This window comes from Eumetopias jubatus, unplaced genomic scaffold (genome assembly GCF_037043125.1).
Source record: "Eumetopias jubatus isolate StellerSeaLion01/CBP00866 unplaced genomic scaffold, mEumJub1_p1.0 scaffold_4, whole genome shotgun sequence".
In the NCBI taxonomy this organism is placed as follows: Eukaryota; Metazoa; Chordata; class Mammalia; order Carnivora; family Otariidae; genus Eumetopias; species Eumetopias jubatus.
In genome coordinates this window covers 126,902,893-126,923,959 of record NW_028274810.1, presented here as the reverse complement: position 1 = coordinate 126,923,959, position 21,067 = coordinate 126,902,893, and the positions used below count along the sequence as shown (strand labels likewise).

The following is a 21,067-nucleotide window of genomic DNA, read 5'->3' as shown; positions in this document are numbered from 1 at the left end:
AAAAAACTGGAGTTGTTTTGTCATCTTCATATATTTGTTATCTGAAGTACATGAAAGAACTTTTTTAAAAAAGATTTTCTGTATTTATTTGAGAGAGAGGGAGGGAGAGAGCAGGAGCAGGGGGAGGGGCAGAGGGAGAGGGAGAAGCAGGTTCTCCACTGAGCAGGGAACCCAATGGGGGGGGGCGGAGCTCGTTCCCAGGACCCTGAGATCACAACCTGAGCCGAAGGTGGATACTTAACAGACTGAGCCACGCAGGCGCCCCTCAAAGAACTTTTGTAACTGTGACTAGCTCACAGTGTCCTTCTCAATGATAAATACATGCTTCAACTTATTTTTAATATAGGTCAAGCATGATAAAAAAAAATTTTTTTAAGGTGTGGGAAGAAAAAAAATCCTGCAACTGGGTTTAGTTGTGACAATAATAGGGTAAGATCCAGGAAATGAAATCTTCTTCCCATGTGTCTCCTTTTCCCTTCGTGAATCAAACTGGAAGAATGAGCAAACAGCTGGTGGATTCAGTAAGAAGAAGGGCAACTTCACCACCAGTTAGCAAGAAGCTGGAGAGACTTCAACAAGTCCCTTAGACCCTACAACATCCCGAAGCCGGACACAACTCACTAACTTCCAATGGAATGCAGGAAATTTTGGACAAAAGGATCTTGCTCTGTCTAAACTTCTCTCCCCACGGCTTTCAGGCCCCAGAAGTCCAAGTTAATTCACAGCAGAAGAAATTTTTCAGGCCTTCCCATAGAAAGCTCAGAGGGTAAACCCCTTCTTTCAAACTAACTGCCCAACGTGGGGCTCGATCCCAGGACCCTGGGATCATGACCTGAGCCGAAAGCAGACGCTTAAAGACTGAGCCACCCATGCACCCCAGCAAGGCCACAATTTTGAAAGCCATGTAAATAAGGTGGCCAGCTCTAGCATATAGAAACATAGGATGCCCAGTTAAATGGGACCTGCAAGATAAGCAACAAATATTTTTTAGCATATGTATGTCCCATGCAATATCTGGGACATATTTATACTTAGAAAAATGATTTGTATCCAATAACTGTGTTTTTTATCAAGGAACCCTGCATGTGAAGACTTTGGGAACTAGATTAATGATTTCAGGAGCATGGATATCAAGTTCTGACTCACACAAAAAATAGAGAAATTATTCCCAAGTAACAGTACTATGGGTGACGTTAACATGCATGAGAGCAAAATTTAGCAGTGTCATATGGACTTACGGCAACAACCTCTCACAACCTTTGCCAATGCCTCGCCCTTTCAGTGCCGACTCACACACCTCGAGAAATTTATCTGAACAGTTAGGAAAGACAGCTGGTCTCATTAGACATTTGACGAAGAGAACAAAAATGTGCGAGATCTCAATTACTATTTGCTCACTCCCTAAACTCCCTGCCAAATTTTTATGAAATGTATTCCAAAGCCTCCCATGGGAGGTGTAATTTTATTTATTTATTTATTTATTTATTTATTTTTCCTGCTAGGGCTGCTATAACCAAGTGCCACCAGCTGGAGCTTACAGCACAGAAGCATTCTCTCCCAGTTCTGAAGTCAAAGTGTTGCCAGGGCTGGTTCCTTTTGGGAGGGCAAGTCTGTTCTAGGCCTCCTCCAACTTCCAACGGTTTCCTGGCAATCTTTAGAGTTTCTTGGCTTAGAGATGGATCACCCCAATCTCTGCCTTCATGTTCCTATGGTATTCTCTGTGTGTGGTGTCTATGTCCAAACGTCCCCTCTTTGCAAGGACAGAGGTCATACTGGACTGGGGGCTCTCCCTACTCCAGTGTGACCTCATCTTGACCAATCATATCTGCACTGACCGTATTTCCAGATGCCACATTCTGAGGTTCTAAGGGGTTTGCACTTCAGTGTAGGAATTCGGAGGGGGCGCATTCAACCTATAATGGGGGTAAATCTGTAGAAGTGTCAGAGAGACTGGAGAGGGAAGCCAAAAACCAAGCAAAACATGTCTGTATATGAAAACTAACAGGCAGGTGTGGGAAGTGGGAGGCTCCCAGGGCCTGGGTCCTGCCGCAAGGGTCTGTCCATTCCACACCGTTGGGAAGGGGCTGGTGAGTGGCAGAGGAAAGCGGCTCCGCACACCAAGGACACTGTCTTCACACAGCCTGGAAGTAGGCAGTGGTGGACCAGAATGACTTACTCTGGGTCCGGTTCAGGCCCTACCCTGGCTCTGCAAAATCATGCCCCAACTGTCCCCCACTTGCAGGATCCCTCCCTCACTCTACGCATAACATTTACTATCTGTAACAGGCCTCTGGCAAAACTGTTACATGCGGTTCCCTCCGTACATTCTGTCTCTGCAACTGTATCAGGGAACCTTCTGATTGTCCCCAAGTATATTGTGTATGCATGTTCTACATTTGATGCACACAAATAGACAAATATGAACACATCTAAAAAAATAAACTAGCTGAGAAAGGAATTTTACAAATCAGTGTGTGAGATTCCTTCTTTAAAAAGTTTCTTCTTGGGGCGCCTGGGTGGCTCAGTTGGTTAAGTGTCTGCCTTTGGCTCAGGTCATGATCCCAGGGTCCTGGGATCAAGCCCCGCATCAGGCTCCCTGCTCAGCAGAGTCTGATTCTCCCTCTCCCTCTGCCTGCCACTCCCCCTGCTTGTGCTCTCTCTCTCTCTAATAAATAAATAAAATCTTTAAAAAAAAAAGTTTCTTCTTTCCGATCATTCTTCCAGGCTTTACGGGCCTTTTCAAAGAATACACAACTTAAGTGAGTTCTTAGAGCAGTTATAAAATTATATTAACTATTTTTCCCTGATAGATACAGACTGATAGACATACCATACCAGGAACACACCATCTCCTGCCACTTCATTATTAATTCAGGCAAATTGGTGAAGAGTACATTTTCTGGCAAAATGAGAAACAATGATTCTATGACATGAGTTATAACTCAAAATAAAATGTACCCATATAAAAAATTTTTAAGTCTTTAAAATATTTGAAGACTAGTAAATCTACTGCAAAATTCTATTTTCCAAGTTTTAAAGGGAAGGATCACCTGGCTTTGTTAACTTAGGCCCTCTTTCAACCAAGGACTGAGATAATAAAGGCCTATGGCCTGAAGACATTCTTGAGCAGTTGTGGACCCTTGTACATTATTTTACAGTCTCACCAAGCAAAGCTGTTTCTTTCTTGCTTTTGCCCAAATCCTGCCATGTTAGGGCCATGGCTAATGACCAACACAACTGCCACCGGGTCAATTCTCTTCAGTTCTCTAAAGTTTTTTGTTTTTGTTTTTTTAAGATTTTATTTACTTGACAGAGAGAGACACAGTGAGAGAGGGAACACAAGTGGGGGAGTGGGAGAGGGAGAAGCAGACTTCCAGCTGAGCAGGGAGCCTGATGTGGGGCTCAATCCCAGGACCCTGGGACCATGACCTGAGCCGAAGGCAAACGCTTAATGACTGAGCCACCCAGGCGCCCAGTTCTCTAAAGTTCTAAGATGGAAAAGACTTGATCCCTTCTCTTAGAATCACAGTCTAGTGGGGAAAGACAAATAGACATAGTATAAAGATCGCCAACACACTTTGAACTCTTTGTGCTAGATATTGTACTAAGTTCTGTATTAACTCTTTGTATTCCCATATCAGTCCTATAGAGAAAGTACTATTGTCATCCCCTGTGATCCATGAGAAAACTGAGTTCTAGGCAGGTAAGGCTATTGCCAAGGTCACACACCTAGTTTGTTCACTTTGCTCATGCCCAGTCCTTATCTAAAAATGTCAATAGGACTGAGGTTGATAAACACAATACTCCCCTTCGGCTCAATTAATCTAACTTGCGCACAATCGACTTACAGGAACTGCAATCAACTAACTAGATCGGCAAGACTCTCTACTAACCACACATTTAAAGAAATTAAAAACCAGGCATAGGTAGCCAAAGTTGTGCTTTTGCAAAGCTTTCCGAGGGCGGTATACGCCATCTTGATCGTGCCCGAACTGGCCTTTATGAAAGATTGGGATATGAGTGCAGTCCATCTTCCACTAGGATTTCCTCTGAACACTTTGAAATTAGGCACTGTGGTGCTGCTGGAGCCCGTTCACACGTGTCTCCTCTGCAGTCCGGCTACACGCAGGAGGTTGCCGACAGGGAATGCCTGCACTCCTCTGCCTGGGGGCATCTTTTTGGCAGGGAGTACTCGTGACCTCATAGAGATGCCAAGCAGAAGTACCAGAGAGGTAATGCCCCTAGCAGTAGCCCTTAACAAAATGGTGAGTGGAAAGTTGGTAAGTTTTATCTATTTGATCGCACCTCAGGGGATAATATGCTAAGTGCCAGAGTGACCAAGTGGCCCAGGGTGAGGCCTTGATGGTCTTGATGGGCTCATTCCCTTTACTATCTCCTGTCCCCCCTCTACCACCCGTGCTTCCTGGGATTATATCCCAAATAAACTTCTTACCCTGACATCCTCATCTCAGTTGCTGCCTCTAGGGGAATACAAAAGTGGAACAAATCTCAAAATAGATGAAACTATTAGATATGCACAACACACTGAAAAGTGAAGCAGAGAGAAAGGAACTTGGAGACATTCAAGTCAATACTGGTGAAAAAAAAAACCTTCAAAAAACTATTAATATGCTCAGAGAGATCAGCAAAGACGTCGCATCCACAAAACAACAAGAGGATGCTATTAAAAAGGTGAACGATGAGAATAAGAAAATGTTCTTGGAACTTAGTGGTATGACAGATGAAATGTAAAAAAAAAAAAATCAATACAAGAGCTGCAGATAAAAATCTAGTAATTCTCCATGAAAAAGAACAAAAATAAACAGAGAAGGACAATGGAGAAAAAGCAACAAGACCACAACAAAAATCAGCTTATTTTTCAGCTCGGTATCAATACGGAGGGTCTAACATCCAACCAAAAGAATTTCCATGCACAGAGAGCAAAGAAAAGGGAAAAGAGGAACTGTCAAAGAGATAAAACAAGAAAATGTTCCAGAACTGAAGTGTAAGAGTATTCAGACTACAGGTCCCAGTCTACTCATTAAATGGCACCTTTAATGTCTCAGTCTCTGTTTTTATGACACCCCTAGGCCCAAAGAGATATCCTCCAATTCAGTGTTTTAAGTAGTTAAATCCAAACAATGTACACCTTCATGTCCTAAAAACTTAGCACCTGCTGGGTATATTACCACTCCCCAAACCTTGGAATCATATTGGATACTGCCACGCCTCATTTCCTATTCCACACGACTTTTTCTATTGTGTGGTACTTGTTTTTGTTTGTTGGTTTTGAAATCACAGCAACTGCAAAAAACGAGTTTTGCAAAGATTTTGACATCATGGAAGGAACGTAGCAATCTAATATGAGTCTTCAGTTAATGGTTTGCCTAGTGTCCAACAGATGTTGCTGTTTTCCTCAAAATTTCAAAATATTCCATGGCCCCCTTGTGAGTTCACTGGGGCACCCTACGGCACCTTGGCACACAGTTTGGGAACCATAGCTTTAGCCTATCTGTGCCCATCAAGGGCTTAGAAAACCGATGAACAAAAATCCCACACCAAGGCCAATCACTAGATACAATTCAGAATATCAGTGATAAAAAGAATTACAAATTTCCAGAAAGAAAAAGTAGGCCACATGTAAAAGAAAGAGAATGAGACATTTCATCACAGAAAGATTTCTCACAAAAACTCTGAAAACTGCTGAGGGAAAATGCTCATCCAGACTTATCATACCCAAAGTATCAGTCCAGTGAGAGAGCAGATTAAAGATATTTTCACCTATTTAACTCCCACACATTCTTTCTCAGGAAGCTACTGATGAATGTGCTCCAGCAAAACTAGGGCGTAAACCACAACTGAAGGTGACAGAGGATCCAAGAAAACCGACAGAGGAGAAAGCCCGGGACAGCCTGAGGAAGATCTCCATGCACCAGACCCAGAGAGAACCAGTCCACCGTGGCAGGGCAGGAATATCAACAGAATGGGTGCGTGATTTGACATGTAAGAGCATTTGAAAAAGAAGTATTCCTAGAAATTTGATAAATCTAGTGCTGCTTTTGGGGACAAAAAAAATTTAGATAGGTGTAAGAAAATGAAGCAAATGGAAAAAAAAAGAGAAGCTGTTGGTAACTGCAAGAAACCTGATCATAGACTATCCCATGGTTGGAAAATAGAACAATGTTGACATGATCACAATTTTATAAAAATAGACTGATTTAGTCAATAATGGCTGACACTGATAAATGAAGTAGCAGTGCATAGGCATATTATATTTGGAATATTAGAATATATTTATATATGTATATTAGAATTAGAAATATATTCTAATATTCCAAATATTATATGCCTATACTGCTATTAGACTATATTTTTAAAAAAATTACTAAATTATTAATTAAAACATATATTCTACCTTGTTAATTTCTGCCATTCGAACTGGTGTAAGGTGGTATCTCATTGTGGTTTTGATTTGTATTTCCCTGATGGCTAGTGATGTTGAACATTTTTTCATGTGTCTGTTAGCCATTTATATGTCTTCTTTTGAGAAGTGTCCATGTCTTCTGCCCATTTTTTGACTGGATTATTATGTTCAGTTAGCCAACATATAGTACATCATTAGTGTAGTGTTCAATGATTCATCAGTTGTGTATAACACCCAGTGCTCGTCACCACACGTGCCCTCCTTAATACCCATCACCTGGCTACCCCATCCTCCCACCCCCCTCCCTTCTGTAAACCTCAGTTTGTTTCCTGGAATCCAGAGTCCCTCATGATTTGTCTCCCTCTCTGATTTCTTCCCATTCAGTTTTCCCTCCCTTCCCCTGTGGTCCTCTGTGCTATTCTTTATGTTCTACATATGAGTGAAACCATATGATAATTGACTTTCTCTGCTTGATTTATTTCACTTAGCATAATCCCCTCCCGTTCCATCCATGTCGATGCAAACGGTGGGTATTCATCCTTTCTGATGGCTGAGTAATATTCCATTGTATATATGGACCACATCTTCTTTATCCATTCATCTGTTGAAGGGCATCTGGGCTCCTTCCACAGTTTGGCTATTGTGGACATTGCTGCTATGAACATTGGGGTGCATGTGCCCCTTCTTTTCACTACATCTGTATCTTTGGGGTAAATACTTAGTAGTGCAATTGCTGGGTGGTAGGGTAGCTCTGTTTTTTTTTTGTTTGTTTGTTTGTTTTTAATTTTTTTATTGTTATGTTAATCACCAGGGTAGCTCTATTTTTAACGTCTTGAGGAACCTCATACTGTTTTCCAGAGTGTGTACCAGTCTGCATCCCCACCAACAGTGTAGGAGGGTTCCACTTTCTCCACATCCTCACCAACATTTGTCATTTCCTGCCTTGTTAATTTCTGCCATTCTAACTGGCTAACTGAACATAATAAAAAAAAAAAACCAAAATATATATTCTAACATTCTGGGGGACAATAGAGAAGGTACTGGGCAAGGGTGGGCACAGGAATGCCATAAGCATATAGACAAATTCTAAACATGAAGGAGAGAAGAGAGGATAGTATGTGGATACTGCAAGCAAAAAAGAAAAATTATTAACCTTGATTTTTATTGCAGATGAAAAGCTTTCAGATGAAAGTATTTGAAATGCAGGGTCCCAAATAGCCAAGTAATTACCTATATTTTAAACTTCACTTTGCTTATGTAACCCTACTGTACAAGTCACCTGTTTTGTAAGGCATTCCTTTGCACACCAGGTATCCTTAGCAGCTTCAGATACTCCCTAAGTTCTGCTACAGCATTTACATAACTTATAAATTATTATTATTATAGAATATAGTTGTAATTTATATAAATGTGATTTACTACTCCACACCTGTCTCCCTCTGGAATGTTCGATTTCAGAAGAGGAGGAATTTCATCTCATCCCCCTGCAGATGCTTCCTTCAATCTACTGACAAGGTGCCACCTTACAAATATTACAAGAAAAATTATTTTAAGAACTAGTTGTGTAACTATGATACACCATATGTCATCAATCTAAACTGTCCATTTTTTTTTCCACATTTTATCATTTCTGATTTGAGGAATGTGCCTTAGCATCGCTGGAGGCCCAGATGGAAGCTGAGTTCTTGCAGACAGAATTTACAACTACTCCTATCATTCATCAGGGGCCCTCCCAACCTGAAACCACTTTACATCATCTGCCTACGTATTTTTTTTTAACTTACACTGACACTGTACATTCAGACCTCAGTATTTATTAGAACCAACTTGCAATTCAAAATCTTAGTAGATATATTTTTTCTTCCTTCTACCAAAACCAAATCTGAGATGTGTGAATTCTCTCACTGTCCCTTTCTGTGTGATGGATTTATTTTTCACTTATCCCTGTACTGAAGGGATAGCCCCTGACATCACAACTCTAAGCAGGTACCCTATTAGACACCCCCCATCTTAAACATTAGCTTTTCTTTTTCAAGGGCACATAAACAATGATCTATCTTCCACTGGGTTGTCCCTCGGATTCCATGAAATACAGTATTAAATAAAAGGATAAAAAAACTAAAGTATAATGCTGGCTTAGTAAGAGTCGCACAAATATTTCACATTTTTAACAAAAGCAACATTTGAGCTTCTTTTGGCTAATAAGACCTCCACGTTCCTCTAAGTCCTAGACAACTTTTCAAAGAATTTTGAATGTTGCTGGGTAGATTAAATCTGTACTTGCCCACTTTCCCTTTACAAAACACTTTTCTGCATGTTCCTGCAGATCAGCATTTTGAGACAAAGTTCACATTTGCCCACCAAAAACCACAGCAGCCTACATTGTGATTTGGTTGATGGAAAACATCTGATGCTGCTAAAAATCATCAATGAAATATACCCTTGTGGGATCCTAATTCACCTGTACAAGGCAAACCAGCTCTCCCAGGCCATCAGTTGCATCCTTCGGTTCCCAAACATGGCAAATCCCAAACTGTCCTTTGTGTTCCCCAAAAAGCCTTTCTATCACATATGCTTAGCCCCATCATTTCACTTCTGTGCCCGAACCTTCTATCTGCGAAGCACGTGACATGACAGATTTTATAATTAGTAAATATTTAGTGCTTACTATATGTTCCAAGCAGTGAGCTAACTAACCACTTTCCATCCGTAATGACTCTCTTCCTCACAATGAACCTACTTCATTAAGAAATTGAGGCTTGTAGGTAAGTCGCTTGCTCAAGCTCACACAGCCAGAAAGAGGCAGAACAGGACTGTAAGCCCAGATTGAGCAAATCCAAGGCCCACCCTCTAAACCACGGCATTATACTGCCATGAGAAAGAAATTGCAAGGGAAAGAAACAAGGCGGGTTTGAAGAGCAAGCCCAGAACAGGGTATGTCAACTGCAGTAACACTCAGCAACCAGTCATCAAATTTGAGATGGAGCTTCCCACGTTTATCAACAAGCTACAAACGATGCTTCAAATCACAGAAAGGGGAAGTAGTTTTAAAAAGCACTGAGCCACGGGATGGGTCATCATCTTAATTCCCATAATAATCACTACTAAGCGTGAACTTTTCCATCTTGTCTACCCCACTTTGGGAGCGGGGCTCATCTGCATGGGTCTGTTAGGACATTTACTTCGTGGTGTGTGTTACATATTTTCTCTGAAGTCGCAATCTGCAGGCCGGAGCTAAAGGCAAGCTATTACTATAAATCAAAGCCAGTGAAGTAGGTAATGAGGTTCGGTATATAAAACACTTGGTATAAATGCAGGGAAAATTCTGGCTTTTCTTTAACATTAACTGCTTTGAAATGCATCATTTGAAATAGAATTCTTAGTAGGCCACTAGCTGCCAGAGAATAATTTCCCTTCACCCACCAGACCAGGGGTGGCTTCAGCTAGATGCCTTTCACAAATGTGGAGCTGTGCGCAGTGAGTTATTTTTAATACACACTCCATGGGGTGAGTGCTCCAATGCACCCCGTTACGTGAAAAGCATTCCCCTCCACAGCAGAAATAGGAAACTGAAGGACAGTCCTGATCCGCTTCATTCTGATCAGCTTCACGTAAGGAATATGGTCTGAATTTTCAGGCTGATACATAAGCTTTAAAAAAGAAACAATTAAAATATCTAAGCAGTTTTCATCTCCCCAGGTAGAAAGTGTATTCGGACTTGTAGGTCTCTGAGCCACAGGGGGGCAAAGGAAGGGTGGTTATAAATATAACATTCAAAGGATAATCACATTTTCCAATAACTTTTAAAATCACGTCTGGCTCCTCTTTTGTCTTTCAAGACTGGTCTATGTTAAGTAAGTGCTTCCCAGGTCTATAAAATGACTTCTGTATTCTTCTTCACTACAGCCCCAGAGAGAGTTTTCGTTATCGATGCTGAATGTGTATCATTTCCACAGTCCAACAGCATTAGTGCTGGAGGATGGAAGCCATCAAGAAAGGTCACCAAGTCCCCAAACTGCCTTCCCTCTTCCCTTCCTTCCTTCCTTGCCTTCTCCCTCCCTTACTCCCCCACTCACTCCCTCCTTCCCTTCTTCTTCCCTTCTGTCCTACTGTTTTTTCCTTCCTAAGACATTTTAAAATCAGCCTAATATGTGCCGGGTACTATGCTACATAGGCTGCGGTGAAAATCATGCCATTTGTATGACTGATCTCAAGAACTTTACAATCAGCCTCAAATGCCCCCACCTCCCTAATAACTGCAACTCCCTGCCTTATACCTCTTAGACCACCTTTTGTCCACTGTGCCATGTCTTTTTTTTTTTTAAAGATTTTATTTATTTATTTGAGAGAGAGAATGAGATAGAGAGAGAGAGAGAGCATGAGACGGGGGAGGGTCAGAGGGAGAAGCAGACTCCCCGCTGAGCAGGGAGCCCGATGTGGGACTCGATCCCGGGACTCCAGGATCATGACCTGAGCCGAAGGCAGTCGCCTAACCAACTGAGCCACCCAGGCGCCCCGACTGTGCCATGTCTTGACACAATGTCTCGTGCAGTATGCACTAGTTGGAGCTTGACAGGTGTTAGATAATCTGATGTCCAGCTCCCTCATGTACAAGGTAACCTCGGACCAGTCACCTCATCTCTGGTACTTCCATTTCCTCCTCTACAAAGTGGGGGGGGGGGGGTCATTACTCCAGTCCAATCATTCACGGAGGGGTGGCCTGGTGACAAAATCATAATGTGAGTGAAGCCACTTTGACAAACCTAAGCCTCGCTGTGGAAGGTGCTCTGAAGCACAACCCGGGGTCGAGCGTCTGAATACCTGTGTCGCTGGCTGGGCACACGAAGCCAGGTCACTCACGAGAGCCTGGCCCATCTCACGCTTCTTGAAATGTGAAACTCAGCGTGACATTTCCCTGCTTATCACACTTCACCCTGAGAAGGACATCTAAGTCTATAACAAGGCCTAGAAGCCTTGGTTTCGGCTCAAGTCTCTGGTCTTTTTTTTTTTTTTTCATTCTTGCCCCTTAGCAAGGCCTGAAGGCCACATTCCTCCCACATCACCACAATGAGCTACAGCTGATAGCCAAGCTCTTTGTTGGGCTGCCTTGAGACCTTGGCCTTCCACAGCCCAGTCCAAGAATGGGCTGGATGTCCTTCCCTGAGGCTCCCACAGCATCCCATAACGCCCTTGATGTAGCACTTTCTACTCCATCCTGTGAATGCCTGCTTAGTGCTTATCTGCATCTGTCACTGTAATATTGTTTCTCAAGGGCAATGCCCTAGTGGTATATGACACATAGAGGACACTCAGTAAGTTACTTGTTAGACAGTCAAATAAATGAATGAATGAGGAACTCCTCTGCCACGTGACAGGACAGGACTGTTTACTGTGGTTGAGGATATTCTTGAAGAGCTACCTGGGAACTCTGTACCATTACTATTTCAGCAAACCAGAGGTAATATGCAGGAAAATGCCCCCTACTGCTACCCCCAAGATGCACACCTCCTAGTCTCCAGATCCTAACCATATATTACCTTGCATGGCAAAGAGGAATGAGGGCTGCAAAGTGAATTAACGTTGCTTATCAGGGAAGTTATAATTTTAAAAATATTTTAAAAAGGGAAATTATCAGGGCGCCTGGGTCGCTCAGCCGTTAAGCATCTGCTTTCAGCTCAGGTCATGATCTCAGGGTCCTGGGATCGAGCCCCGCATCGGGCTCCCTGCTCGGCGGGAAGCCTGCTTCTCCCTCTTCCACTCCCCCTGCTTGTGTTCCCTCTCTCCCTGTGTCTCTGTCAAATACATAAAATCTTAAAAAAAAAGGGGAGGGGGAAATTATCTTGGATTATCTAGATACGACTGAGTAATCACAAGTCCTTAAAAATAGAAGGAGGCAGAATAGAGGTTGGAGTGTTTTTTAAGATTTTATTTATATATTTGAGAGAGAGAGAGAGAGAACAAGCAGTGGGGAAGGGCAGAGAGAGAAAGAGAGAGAAGCAGACTCCCTGTTGGGCAGGAAGCCCCGATGTGGGGCTCGATCCCAGGACCCAGAGATCATGTCCCGAGCCAAAGGCAGATGCTTAACTGACTGAGCCATCCAGGCACCCCGGCTGGAGTGTTTTGATGTGAGAAAGATTCAAGTTGCCACCACAGGCTTAAAAATGTAAGGGAGCCATGAGCCAAAGCATTTGTGTGGTCTCTAGAAGCTTCTGGAAAAAACAAGGGGAAAAGATTCTCTTTTAGGGCCTCCAGAAAGGAATGCAGCACTGTGGACACCTTGATGTTAGCTCAGTGAGATCTGCATCAGGCTTCTGACTTTAAAAAACTGTAAGATAATAAATTTGTGTTTTAATTTACTAAGGTTTTGGGTAATTTATTAGAGCAGCAGTAGAAAACGAATATACTAGACAAGAAAGCAGAAGACCTGAATAGCACCCATCATGGGACCTCTTAGAGCTTCACTCTCCTAATCAACAAACTGGGGATATGCGTCCCTAATCCGCTTCTCGCATAAGGCTGTTCATGAGGATCCAAAGCGGTAAGGTCTGTTTGGGTCTCAGCATCGGAACTTATTCACTGTGTTTCTTTGGCAAGAAGAATGGCAAACTTTGGCAAATTTCAATGATCTGTGCCTCAGTCTTCTCATCTGTAAATAGTTTTGGATTATTGTGAGAATCCAAATCCAGTGATTTAGTCCATGTAAAGTGCTTAGAACAGCATCTGGCGTGATACAAGTTGTTATATAAATGTTATCACATATGTAAAGAGTCTGCAAAAGGTTAGGCACGGCAAGGTCCTGCAGGGGATACCTTCCAAGACCCCCAGTGGTTGCCTGCTTGAAACCACACACAGACCTGAACCCTATATATACTATGTTTTTTTTCCTATACATACAAACCTATGATAAGGTTTAATTTATAAATTAGACACTAATAATAAATTAGTTATTGCCAACAATAATAAAATAGAACAATTACAACAATATACTGTCATAAAAGTTCTGTGAATGTGGCCTTTCCCTCTCTCCAAATATCTTACTGTCCTATACTCGCCCTTCCCATAACGATGGCAGATGTTAACACGCCTATGTGATGAGATGAAGCGAGGGGGATGATGCAGACGCTGTGACAGAGCGTTAGGCTACCGTGACCTTCTGATGGTTTGTCAGGGGAGGATCATCTGCTTCCAGGCTGCGGGGAGCCTCGGGAAATTGAAACCATGGGAAACTGAAACCGTGGAAAGCAAAACCCCGGATAAGGGGGACTACTGTGTAAAGTGGTTAAAGCAGAATCAGCATTCTTTTTAATAAAGATCTATTTATTTATTTGAGAGAGAGAGAAAGAGAGAGCACGAGCGGGAGAGGCAGAGGGAGAGGGAGAGGGAGAGAGAATCTGAAGCAGACTCCGTGCTGAGCACAGAGCCTGACACAGGGCTCAACATCATGACCCTGAGATCACAACCTGAGCTGAAACCAAGAGCTGGATGCTTAACCGACTGTGCCCCCCAGGCACCCCCAGAATCAGCGTTCTTATAGAATACTGGTTCATCAAGAGGGTGGAGGGTTAACACAGCCCTTCTCAGTAGCAGTTCGGATATTTACGGAGGCATTTTAGAGGTCAAGGGGAGTGGCAGGGGCTTACTCCTAGCATTTAGTGATAGGAGCCAGAGATGCTAGACATCTTGCAACATCTGAGGTAGCCCTTCACAGTGCAAGATTTTTCCAGATCCCAAAAGACACCACACATCCCCACCCATCTTGAGTCGTAGCTATGCATTGCTGGTGATTTTATGTACAGGTACTAGCATCTACCTCCTTCATTATGATCCCGGGGGTAGTTGTACTATGTGCTTATCAATTGAAACTTTTTAAAAATAATTTACTCATTTTTCCATTTTATTAATATTCGTAATAATATAGTAATAGGACATTATGTTGATTCTTAAATTTAAACTACAGTTAGGTTACACTATTTATGAAATTTGTTTCATAAAAATAAAAGGGGTGTTAGAAAGATTTGTTATTAGAAGTGTGTTGGGGGGGCGCCTGGGTGCCTCAGTCGGTTAAGCGTCTGCCTTTGGCTCAGGGCATGATCCCAGGGTCCTGGGATGGAGCCCCACGTCTGAGCGGGAAGCCTGCTTCTCCCTCTCCCTCTGCCTGCCACTGCCCCTGCCCCTGCTTGTGCTCTCTCTCTCTCTCTCTCCTTCTCTGTCAAATAAATAAATAAAATCTTTAAAAAAAAAAGTGTGTTGGGTCTGAATTTATAGGATGTGACGTGAAATAAAGTTTAGAGATGGCTTAACCTAGTTCCCTAGCTTCCCAATGAACAAAATCAAGGCCCAACAAGATAAAGTATCTTGTGAAAAGAGTAACTGCTAGTTAAAATATAAGCACACAAGTTTCAAGACTCTAAATTCCAGAGTTCTTGGATATTCTTTAAGAATCTGTACATCCTAGGGGTGCCTGGGTGGCTCAGTTCGTTAAGCGTCTGAAACCTGCACAGGTCGTGATCCGAATCCTGGGACAAAGCCCCATGTTTGGGCTCCCTGCTCAGCGGGGAGCCTGCTTCTCCCTCTCCGCCCCCCCAACTCCTGCTCTCTCTCTCAAAAAATTTAAAAAAAAATCTTTTAAAAAAAGATCCTGTACATCCTAAATAAAGTAAGATTCTCTAAAATACAAATTCTTGTCCAATTCTGAGATTTCATACCAACAAAACCATTGCCTCTGCCTCATACCCCATCTCCCTTTCGTGCCATCACTACTTCTACCACTAAAGGAAGTGACTGTGCAAGTGACATTTTAGATGATCTCAGCAGCCAAGCATTCCTGGGAGCAGTGCTGGGGGAGGAGCTTTGATGGACAGGGTTCATGTCAACAACAGTCTCGGACCTTCTCCTTTGAATTTCCACTTCTTCTGGTCCAGCTCCCTAGGATACCTTTTGGACCCAGGTAAGATTCTGTTCATCACCCACCCCCACCTTCCATACCCCAAGATGAGTCTTCCAGAACATTCTGCACTCTCCAACCTGGACAAAGTTATGGAGAAACTAACTTTATTGTAGTTTCAGTTATAAAAAGGTTGACAGATTCCAAATTACTATTTTGCTATCCATCTAAGGGCAAAAAAACCTCATCCTTCCCGTGACCCAGAACTACCAGGGATATTTATGCAGCTGTGCCCAGCTCCACTCCACAGGGGGCCATTCACTCTGTACTCTGTGTGCGGTGTCCCCTGCAGTTCTATGGTTCAGCAGTTCTATGGTTCAGCATCTCCATGGCTGAATGCAGGGTCCCTGCTCCTACTCCCGCAAATGGAAAAGGAGTTCATAACGTGAAGATGTCTGATCTTAACTTGGATGACTATCAGGTGAAACACTGACTTCACTGGCACGGTGTATTCACGCTTTATTTTCAGCTTGAATTACAGTGTAACCTCCTTGCTGGCCAGGTGTTCAATGACAAGAGACCCTGCCTCATTGTGAAGTTTGGTTGCTGTTGCGGGAGCTCCCTTTTGATACAGCCAGACACTGGGTGGATGAAGGTTTTTAGACTCAACCCTCTTTCCTGTCCCTCCCTTTTGAGTGGCCCACACAATTGCTCTTCCTGCTCAAGGCTGTCCCGAGCACTTCAGCATTTTTGAGAAGTGGGGAAGAACATCTTGAGCCCAAGAACTGAGGAAGCTTCCACTGGCTTAAGTACACAGATGAAGGAGAAGCTCGAAGTATCAATTTCACCCAGAAGTTACAAGGCTGAGCTCTGAAGTGAGACAGACCTGTAAGCCTCCTCCCCAAGACTTTAAGCAAATAACCAACAGTACTAGCCTCACAGTTACTAAAAGTGTAAGGAACGAATGCAAGTAAAGCCTGGTACATATAAGTGCTCAAGAAAGGTTAGCTGTCATCATGATTCCCTTCCCACAGAGGAATGGTCTCCTAACATTACAGTTACATAATAATAATAATAATTAGACTAAAAATAAGAACTATAAACTCCAGTACAGTATGAGGAATGGACTACCCCTCGGGAGGGGCAATTTCCGCTTCATTTCATGGAATTATAACGAATCAGAGCAGCCATTTGATACATGTTTTTTTCTTTTACTCTCAGATTCTCTTCCATACAGCAGCCCTGTAGAGTAAGAATGTCCAGCCGATTTCCTTATTCCCATTTCTCAGAAGACACTGAGGCTCAAAGAGGTTAAGATTAAGTCTGTGACTGACTCGGTAACTAGAACGCGGGCTTTGAAACTTGCCTTTCATCAGCTTTTCACTTCAGGGTGTTCCACTAGCAGTGGCATAGATTCTCCACTAGGGGGCGCATGTCGTGTAATGGGGTGCGTACTGGCTGTAGTTGAGGGACTGGGCTGGCTCAAAAAACAAACAACCCCCAAAACAAAAAAAGCAATCTAAGTAAAAAACTGTGTATTTTCCACATAAACATATCTTTAAAACATCTCCCTAAGCCTCTCGTCCCAGCTGATTACATCTACAAAGCCATTCCTGTGTAGAAATTCAGCAATTAAGACTGCATTTCACAATATGGGCAAGTAGGTATGTGATTTTAAAAGGCCCTTCCGGTGGTTCTGATATGCCCCTTCAGGTGGGAATCCATGTAACAGTCCAAGCTACAAAAGAGGGGATGTGTGATATTTGCTTTGATGGTATATGATCTCTCCCACCACACTTAAAACCAACGCTTCAACTCAGTACGAGAGACATTGTTTTGAGGGGGGGGCCTCTACTTGTTTCTCTTGATTGCAGTGGATCTCTGAAAACTCGGGCTGGGAATAAAACTGCTGCCCCAAGCCCAGGTGGTTCATGTCTAGGAGGCCCGCGGGCCTTCCGCCAGAGGTCCTGCCTGCAACACAGGATGATGTGTTGCAAGAATGTCATGTTAGAGGTTTTTTACAAAACTCACTCTTCAGTTGCCGCATCCATAAAGCCACATAACTGTTCTCTCTCTTTTTCTTTAAGTTTATTTTCAACTGCAGGGAGTCACCTTTCCTTCCTCTTTTTGGGTGAGAGATATCTCTTTGCTAAGTCATTATTCATTACACTGAAACCAAGGAGAAGAAAAGACATAATGAAGGGCAGGGCCTTGAAATAGAAATGACCTGCCTTTTGCCCCCCCTGATAGTTTACAGTAAATATTGCAGGCTGAGCAGGTGCCCAGTGGTTTACAGATCAAACTACACTTGCCCCAGATCCCACCTGCCCCTTGTCACACAAACCAACACACACTTGAGTCAAGAAAACTTTTTTCTGTTTACTTATGTTAATCATCAAGCCAAAGCAAATAGCCTTCCACTTTCTGGATCCAGGGTAGCAATTAAATATGAAGACATCACAAATCCTCTAGATAAATAAAGGTGTGTGGTGTGGGGAGCCCTCTGTATTCTAGGCAGGAGGTGGACGATCATGTACCAGAGCAGTTGCATCAGCTGTCACATGTTAACAAAGCTGGTTTCCCAACTCTGAACTTTCTGTTTCACACACCAGCACCAGCACCACATCTGGTGAGCAGGAAATTGACTTAAGTCCTTAATTTAGGATTTAAATCAACCACCAGTTTACAAGATCTGGGTTGAAACACTCTGTTTCTGTGGTTATGGGTCCATTGATTTATTCACTCAGGACGCGTATCACTGAGCACCTAAACTCAAGGGAAATGACCCATAACTAACTAAAAAAAGACCCCTCTACAGTGAGGGGGAAGCTGAGTAAATAGACAAAAATAATTACATGATATTTGTGCTGAGGTATGTACAAAGGTATGGGGCAGAGAGACAGTTACCAAGTAAGAAATACAGACATAGTGGGAAAGGATAGTGATTATCCACTTAATACTCTACTGCCTTTCTGCACATAATCGGAAAAGGGTACAATAACGCAGCTACCTATTCTATTCACTTGAAAAATCAGGGGACTGGGCACACAGGATCTCAAGAAAGTCCTTTCTAAGAAGCCTCACACTCAGGGGAAACTTAACAAATGCAAAACTGTTTCCACCCCACTCGGGAAAAATCCCGGGAAAAGGCAGGCAGAAAAACTGCCTCAGCAACCCTCCACCCAGAGCAGCCTGGAATCCAGACTGACCGGCCAAACACCTGGCACCAGAAGGGAACTCTGCATAAAGCTGCAATATACTTCCCAGATCTTGGCACAACTCCCCAGCATAATCCCGGGTTCCAATCTGAGAGGAGGGGAAGTCCAGAAGGATGACTGGGTTTCAGCGTTAAAACACTGCCACTCCTCTCTGTCTTTAGGACTGAACCCTTATAAATGGATTGCCCAGGCTTCTTGGAGAACATGGTGCGAGAGCATAAAACTATGAGAGTTATTCGGTGAGCTCTCACCTTAGCGTGGACGACTGCCCTTCATTTCCAGTCCCACTTCCCGGCCCCTACGCTACCCTCGGATTATCCGCGGGTAAAAATGAGACACTATGCCCTAAGCATCTGACCCTGCGCCTGCCACGTAGCTCAAGAAACCCTGCTCGCCGAGCCTGTGCACACACCCCTGCTGGGTCCAAGCCTGCAGCGACTCTAGGGTAGGGACAAGTTGCCCCCAGGTGGGTTAAAGTTGTCCAGACTCCCCGCCACCATCCCCCACGCCGGGCCCCTGGGCTGTGCCGGCACGCGGGGGAGTGTGCGGGTGCGGTGGGAGGGTGAGGGGGTGTGTGCGCGGCCCGCGCGGCGTTAACCCCTTACCTTCCAGCAGCACCTCCTTGCCGGCGCGCTTCAGCGCCTGCACCGCCTCGTCGTGGGTGGCGTCCCGCAGGTCGGCCCCGTTCACAGACAGGATGGCGTCGCCCACGTACAGGGCTTGGGTCTGATCCGCCGCCAGCCCCTTGAAGATCTTGCTGATGAGGATGGGCATCTTGTTCTCCTTGCCCCCCTTGATGCTGATGCCCAGCCCGCCCAGCTCCTGCTTCAGCACCTTCACGCCGCGCTTCTGGTTGGAGATGGACTCGGGCACCTGCTCCGGCAGGTCGGTGAAGGCGGTGCGGACCCCGGCGGGCGAGTCCGGGGGCTGCGCGCCGCCGGCGCCCCTGCAGAACGAGCCATTGGTGGCGGTCCCGATGCCGTTGTACGCCGCGGCGCCCTCTTCGCAGCTCAGAACCAGGGCGTCCTCGCTCAAGTTCACCAGAACTTTGTGCCAGCGATCCCGCACCAAAACTTCCAGCAGCCCGCTCCGCGGCGCCCGGCCGCCTCCCCCGCCGCTCGGCCCTGCCGCCGCCGCCGCCGCCGCCGCTACCGCCATCTTTCCGGCATTCTTAAAATGCCATGTGATTGCCAAAGGGGGGAAAAGTGGGGAAGGGCTGCGGGGGAGGCCGCGGGCCGGGGGAGCGAGGAGCGCGCGCCCCGCAGGGAGGAGGCCGGGCGCCGGACGCCGCTCGGGGAGTTCGCACACGCGCTCGGCGCGAGTTGGCAGCCGCAGCCCAGCCCGTTCCCCCTCGCCTGATCCTGGGCGGGGTGGAGCGACCTAAAAGAAGGAGAGACAGACACAGGGGAGGGGAAACAAGCCAGCTGCCAGTTGCAAAAGCCCAAACCGAGGGGAGCCGCGGAGCAGCTCGGCGCGGGGAGGGTCGGGAGGAGGAGGCACGCCCGCGGGGAGGGGCGGGACCCGCCGCCCGGCGGCAGCTCACCTGTTCCAGCCGCCGCAGCCCCGGCGCTCTCGCTCTCCGGCCGCGCGCCGGCTCAGACCCCCGCCGCCTCGCTGCCGGGAGCCTACGGCGCCGCAGGGCCAGCTTCCTCGCGCCAGCTCTCCTCCCAGCCCGGCCCTCTCCTTTCGACCCTCCCCTCCCCGCGGGTGCCCTCACCGCTCCTTTGCTGGGACCGCTCGTCCTGCCTACGTCCCCAAACCCGACGCTCCTGACCCCTTCCCTTTCACATCCCCCGCTGGATTGTCCCTCAGTCCTAACCCCCAGCTGTATCTGTATCCAGGTCTCCTCACGCTGGCTTCCTCAAACCTTGGCTTCTCCTCCTGAGTTCTTACCTCTCTCTCCTTCGCGCGAGGATTCTCAGGTAGCCTCGGACGGAGGCCCCGGGTTCCCTGAGAGTCAAGAGGGAAGGCTGTCCCGGGAACCCAGCAAGAAACGGCGGCATAACCCGAGTGCCCGAAACCTCCTCTCTTTAAATGCAGGACATCTTTCTGCCGGATCTCTGGAGAGCTGTCTGTGCTGGTGGGGGTTTTCAGCAGGTCACTGTCTGCCCCAGACCCCAGGAACTGATGTCTTTCCAGCTTTCACACCCAATATACTCTATGCTTCTGACATTTTTTCCCCCAATGCCATACCAAACGTTTCCTGGGACTTTCTTTCTTCCCAAGATCCAGTATAGGAAGTCCACCATTTGAGAACTCGGTGTCAATGGATTGAATGTATCTGAAAAGTTCCTTTACTCTAGTTACTTACTGGGAGCTCAGGCTGCATTTTTCCAGGGGGACAATATGATAATTATTGGTTACCTTACTAGGCCAATCCGGAAATGCCAACATAACCCATGTCACAGCTGAACTTCCCAGAGTCCTCCTGGTCCTTGAACCTCTCAGGTTCACCCCCCACCCTAGTCAGGTGTCATGGGACTCCCTAAGAATTTTAAGTCTCTCATGTAACCCCCCGCCCCTTTACACCTCTCTCCCCTC

General features: G+C 45.3%; 1 protein-coding gene across 2 annotated transcripts in view; it reads right to left on the bottom strand.

Annotated features, from left to right (window-relative positions):
- The window catches only part of SNTB1 (syntrophin beta 1), a 229,604-nt gene extending 209,592 nt beyond the window's left edge, over positions 1 to 20,012 (bottom strand). The window contains exon 1 of one of the 2 annotated variants that reach the window (XM_028090869.2): positions 19,132 to 20,012. In XM_028090869.2, coding sequence (XP_027946670.2) covers positions 19,132 to 19,684 — 553 coding nt within the window. In that variant the 5' untranslated portion in view covers positions 19,685 to 20,012. The remainder of the gene's footprint in view (positions 1 to 19,131) is intronic. The other variant, XM_028090870.2, reaches the window with a different exon arrangement.
- Positions 20,013 to 21,067: the final 1,055 nt, after the last annotated feature.